Genomic DNA, 6,000 nt, shown 5'->3' on the forward strand with positions numbered 1-6,000 from the left:
TATTTCGATTAGGTCAAGGGTCGCCCACCTACGGACGTTCGGTCGCATGCAGCCGTAAAATAATAAATACAGAAATAAATTAGGGTGTGTTGGCAGGGATCCTTCAATGTGAAATTTGAAATAATAGAATTAGTAAGCAAATCTTTGAGAGATTGTAATTCAACTGAAAAGTCTCATTCATGCTTAGCGCGATTTATTGTGACTTCGATTTTCGTTTTTAAATAATAGTGCCCTGCCATCTGAGCCCCACCGTACAAATGCGAACCGCAGAGGAAAATAATGCGCCCCATAAAGAAATATCAAGTTAGAATCGTGTGCACAAAATTTTCGAAGACACGCCCTCCACCAGCTTTACCGGTTAATCTGAACACGTGAGCTGAGAATGGATAAATATTTGACAGTTATCTGAAACTACCGATATTATCGACGAAATTGAGAAAAATTCACGTTCGGTGCGACTAGCAACTGAATCCTAATAACTTTTCCTAACATTTGCGCTCGCGATTTTGGTCCATATATACCTGGGGTCGGGAACCTTTTTTGTCCGAAGAGCCATATTGGCCCTATATTCTCAATTTCAACTTCCAAAGAGCCATACATGTCAATCTACTGTTACATCACAATTGAAAATTAGTGACGTAATTGCAGTACTAATTCGAACTCATTACAGTGGATTCGTCGTGTGCGCCACGCAGTTTCTATGTAAAAACTCGTACTTATCCTGCTGGTTGCCTTTATTTAAGCATGCGAAACTTGAATTACGAGAACGTAGATTCGTCGTGATGCTCTTTTTAAAAGCGAGAACCACGTGATCAGTGATCACATGCGTATGTGGAGCCAGACATGGTCACTACAGCAGTATATATGCGTACCCACTCGAAGTACTCAAGTAGTTTTCCTCTACTTCTGGAACTTACTCAAGTGGATCTTTTTTTTTCGCTACTTCTACTTCTACTTCGTAATATCATTTGAACTACATACCTACTCTTCGCTATTTTCATTCTATCAAGTAGAAGTAGTTTAATCCACCAATAAGAAAGATAGCCTAACGAATTTCGGGGCTGTTTTCACGTAGTACCTCGATTTAATTTTCATAAAAGTCATGTGATACCAAGAATTTTCGTTGTGCTTCGCGCACAATAGATATGGAGTGACAAATATGTTTTCTCGAAGGTATCGCTGAATATAATTTAGATACCGGGTTGCGTGGTTCCGTTTACACCGCATAGTCGCCTATATCAAATATTTCATCACAGTAAGCATGGCCCCCATAACGTTTGAAACTACCGCTTCACAATCTAGCAATTGCCTATTATACCCAGCAGCCCAAGACGTGTCTTAATCTGGAAAAGTGGACTTGGACGTTTTTTTTAACGCTAGACCTGTTTTTGCAGACCACCGTTGCAGTTTTCTGAAGAAAAGATGGGAAATATATTTTCCGCTTTTTAGAAGTAGTATATGTATTTTTCTTTCAATTACGAGTATTATACGTTGAATTCTAATTATAGTTTCAGTTCTTGTGTCTGTTGAAGTATAAAAGCAAGTGTAGTAATGCCTTATATTTTCCGAAAATAAAGCTTTGCAGTATATGGAATTTTCACGATCTGCCATATTTTTAATTAACGTATACTACTCGCGCAAAGTGTTAAAGCCGTATCCGACACAATTATCCGTATTGCTCTTCGACTGAACTAGGGGCCATATAATATGGGGAAGGGCGCCATGCCATGATTCTCTAAAACCGGGTGTTCGAGTAAACAAAGGATTAGCATCACATTTCTATATCAATACTATCATTTACATCCCATGACGTGGACGACTGCTTATTCTGTCAAAAATTGACACCTCCTGAGATGCATCAATAGGTATCAAGCTCTCTAAATCTGCCGCATAGCGCCATTTGCAGCTTTTTACAGTCCATGCGAACGAATTACGTTCGCTTTCACAACTACTTACTTACTGGAGTAGATTTAAAGTCAGTCAATTCTACTTCTACTTCAAGTAGTTTTAGGTTGCTCACGAAAGAAGTACTTCTACTCATACTTGAGTATATTTTTTCGTCGCTACTTCTACTTCCACTTGAGTAGCTTTCTTGACTACTTTGACCACCTCTGTGTACGTACCACTTTCCCTTTTAAGCATTAAGTTTGAAATATTGTTATAGTGGAGGCATATTTCTGTTAACTGACTAGTCAACTTTGAATCGTTGACTGAATATTGGACGCTCTTTACAATACCTCCTTCACCTTCCTATGCATTGACTATTTCTTCCACTTGTGGATGTCTCTCGGCATATTATTGAGCAGTATTCAACCATTCACCCCAACGAGTAACTACCTTAGTTTCTTAGTGCTTCACTGCTTAAATTGGTACTTTTTATTTATAATATACAACCATATGACTTTATAACTCAAATTATGACTTTATAACTTAAAAAGCTGATTTATGACCTAACCAGCAAAATATGACTTTATATGACTTTATAACTTTCTTAATGCACCTCATAGGGGTGCGGTTTTTGCGTTAAAATTGATATCACGACTTACCGACCTACTGATGCATAGAAAAATATGACTTTAATGACTTTAAATGGCCCTAATGACGACTGTAATCGAATGTAACTGTCTCACTTATTCTGAAAGTCTGAACTAAATACTGATCGACTTCTCAATTCTCAATGTATTCGGCGGTGACATATACCGTTGCGCTACACGCCTACATTTTATCGCCGGCACTACAAAGCTACTGACCAATCGAGAACTTGGATAGCTATGACGCGGTTTGTAAGTCGAGTTGGTAATTGTATTAAATGTAACGTCGACGGCAGTTCATTTCGCGCCGTAGATCAGTAAGACAACGTGTAGTTGAAAACTGCGTTTTTATATGGACGTCGCCATGTCTGCTATTCTCTTTGATTGATCAATGCATCGTGCAAGGGTGCAATCCAAGATTTCGCGTCGGTTACATCGAATTCGCGAGTGATATTGGTCGTCAGCACGACAGTATCTCAGATTTGAGGATTTTGAAAAGATGCGTCCGAGCCCCTAAACCTGAAAACCGCATTGTCGCTACATCTCAAAGACATGTTTATACTGCTACGAGAATAATTTTTCTGGCCGTGATCAAAATTTACTAACAAGTTGCTGCAATATTGATCAATTCCTTACGAAAATAAATATTTGGCAAAGAGCCATATCTGATACCCAAAAGAGCCATATATGGATCGCGAGCCCTGGGTTCCCGACAATTGATGTATACGGAGCCTGAGGGGATGTTCTGCTTTAATTAGAAACTCTCATACGCAGGGTACACTTCAAGAAATCAGTGATGGCACAAAATACCACAAGAGCTCTCCACGGTGCGGAGTTCCAAGTAGCCAATTTAACAAGAGTAACTGTCGTCCAGATGATCCATGACGACTCTTCGCTGTAATGCGCCCATATGTCATAAATGTAGCCTACTCGAAATGCGGCCGTGTGTAGCAACAAAGTTGATCACCTCTGGATTATGCTTACGATGGAATCGGTGTATTATGTGGTCAGGGCTGTAGGAGTTTTGAGTAAACGCTAAAGGGGTGTATCATGACGAAAAAGGTTGAAGAGCACTACTATAGATCATATCTTTTGAATTACAAACGTTGGGTTCTACTGACCGACATACAGTCTGTAGGCGTCGTCAGCAGATATGTCCACACCCTCTTCTTCCAAACCGTTGCGCGCAACTAGGAAATCGAGTAAATGATTGTCTGTACATTTCCACACAAGCACCCGCAGAAAGATGTTACTGAATTACCAGGATTCCAAATTTTCTGCATGAATTCATCTTGAGTCATCGCATGATGTTCCGTATCTGAATACCTCTGAGAGACACCAGTTGATTGATTCTCAGGAGGGAATAATTTATCCCACAGCCACTTCCAACCTGGAAAGCATATTGAGTTGAATTTACATAAATCATAGGTAGGCTATCACACATTCTTGAGGTATCATTGGTATTTCTGTAATTCACCAAATCTTATAGAATCAATGTGCAGCTAATGCAATGCCTAACGTCTTCAGGTCCAGCCGCTTTCGAAATCAAACTCTTTTCCTTTTACAAGTTCGAATTTCTGAACTTTGAAACAATATAATTTACCTGATTTGCATCATTTTACCTACTTTATCACTAATGTAATATTATATAATTTTGAGATTGACGTCTATTTGTGGAGTGATTAGAGCGGAGTTTTGCCATGCAATTGAGGAGGCTCTCAATGACGATTGGGCAACACAAGTTTTTGACGCTACGTCCCAATCAACATTTGGCTTGATTTTTACGAAGGTGCAGTCGAAGTCCGAGGCAGGAAAATCTTACTGAACTTCAACTCGAAAGTGTGTTAAAAAGTTAAGTGACAATCACTCTATGACGGTGTAGTTTGTGGATACTCTGAATCCAATCCTATTGCCAGGGCTGCCGTACCGTGCTGATTTCTTAGATTTGTCATTATTTTGAATGCGATGTCTCAAAAACCTACATTTTCTTGTTTGCAGATTTGTCCCGATTTTGGTTTTTGTCCGTTTTTCGACAAGTTTCCACTGATCGGCAATGAAAACGTGATATTAATGCTCTTGCATCGAGATTTTATGACATCATAAATTGAAATTTCTCCCGTGCACTGTTGTTGTGATTATAATTGCCTATCTTGTTTGACTGCTCATCCGGTATATTGGTACGCTATGTTTGAATAACTTGGTATACGTTGTCATGATGCAATATACACGCTGGAACTGTGCAGAAAGGTCGTCGATCATAAATGATTGATAAATTTATCCGAATGGCATTGTGCATATAGTCTTTGCTTCCTATAAGGCTATTAAATCTGTAAAGTCTATAATTAAGTAGGAATGAACAAGCGTAAAAACGATTTTTATGACGATTTTGAAAGAAAATGCAAATGTGTCAAAGGAAGCTTAAATGGCAGGTGTTTCGCAACTACAATATTTGCAATGATGACATTAGCCTGTAGGCAACAAGAATAGCGAACATATCAAATCACATTGATATTCAAAACAAAACAGAAAATTGTGTCGTAATGATTAATCTAGTCAGTAGCAGTTGCTGGGAAAAAAAATTTCTGGCAAATAGTATGTAATGCGATATGACACGAGTCGAATAAATTAAAGGCATATTTTTATTCATAGATATTTATTTATATTTATCGGTGACCTAATTTTATGGTTGTCGTGTTTTAAGCCTATGTTAACGGCAACCCTGTACATTGCCAAGTCATGCCATTAAATGAGTATCATTAACCCATATTTCGAGTATATCCACGAATATATCAATCGCCACTCTTTTCGTTCAGCAAGACAAATAAACATATATGCTGTTCGGAATTATAAGTAAAAGAGAATACCAGCTTTAATCATCCCCAAATAGGTCCCTCCAAATGCACTGCCGCATAAACCCATTACGTAGTGTAGCGGTGGCTCCTCCCGGGTTTCGTGCAGAAGCCCATTCGTCCAAATAGATTTCATTTGTTGAGTCGGCACGAGACGATTGTACGAGGCGAAGGTCACTTCGTATGGCGTGATCCCAACCTCCTCTGAATCAACATAGGAGAGCGTCATAACTATAGGGTCATTTTTATATGACCTTCAAAAATCAATAATATGACTTTGGAAAATTTGACTTTCTATGACTTTATGTGAGAATCGTGTATTTTTACATGTGAGCAACGTCAGTCACGGAACTTAAAAGTAAAACCTACGCAACATAACAGTAATACACATCCATTTTTATTTTAAACCACTATTGTAGTAGGCTACAATTTCATGTAGTGTGGGATGTTAGAGTCATTGAAGTTGCGAATTGGACGTAAATGACTTTAGTAAGGAAAATGAGCGCTATACAGACGCTGATGTGGGTTGACAATTGTGCAGTTTTGCATAAAGCGCTGGTGAAATGTCTTGTCTTTGTAGCTCCATAGTTTGTTTTACATCGTTTTTGTCCAATTGCTTC

General features: G+C 38.7%; 1 protein-coding gene across 1 annotated transcript in view; it reads right to left on the reverse strand.

Moving 5' to 3' along the window:
* The window catches only part of LOC145440009 (cytosolic phospholipase A2-like), a 31,361-nt gene extending 25,752 nt beyond the window's left edge, over window positions 1-5,609 (reverse strand). Inside the window, exons 1-3 of the mRNA XM_080317672.1 lie at window positions 5,396-5,609; window positions 3,793-3,921; window positions 3,653-3,721 (exon numbers count right to left, since the gene is read on the reverse strand). Coding sequence (XP_080173798.1) covers window positions 3,653-3,721; window positions 3,793-3,921; window positions 5,396-5,609 — 412 coding nt within the window. The remainder of the gene's footprint in view (window positions 1-3,652; window positions 3,722-3,792; window positions 3,922-5,395) is intronic.
* Between the last annotated feature and the right edge of the window lie 391 nt (window positions 5,610-6,000).

Source organism: Botryllus schlosseri, chromosome 5 (assembly GCF_051294905.1).
Source record: "Botryllus schlosseri isolate E-star chromosome 5, Bs_hap1, whole genome shotgun sequence".
NCBI classification, from domain to species: Eukaryota; Metazoa; Chordata; class Ascidiacea; order Stolidobranchia; family Styelidae; genus Botryllus; species Botryllus schlosseri.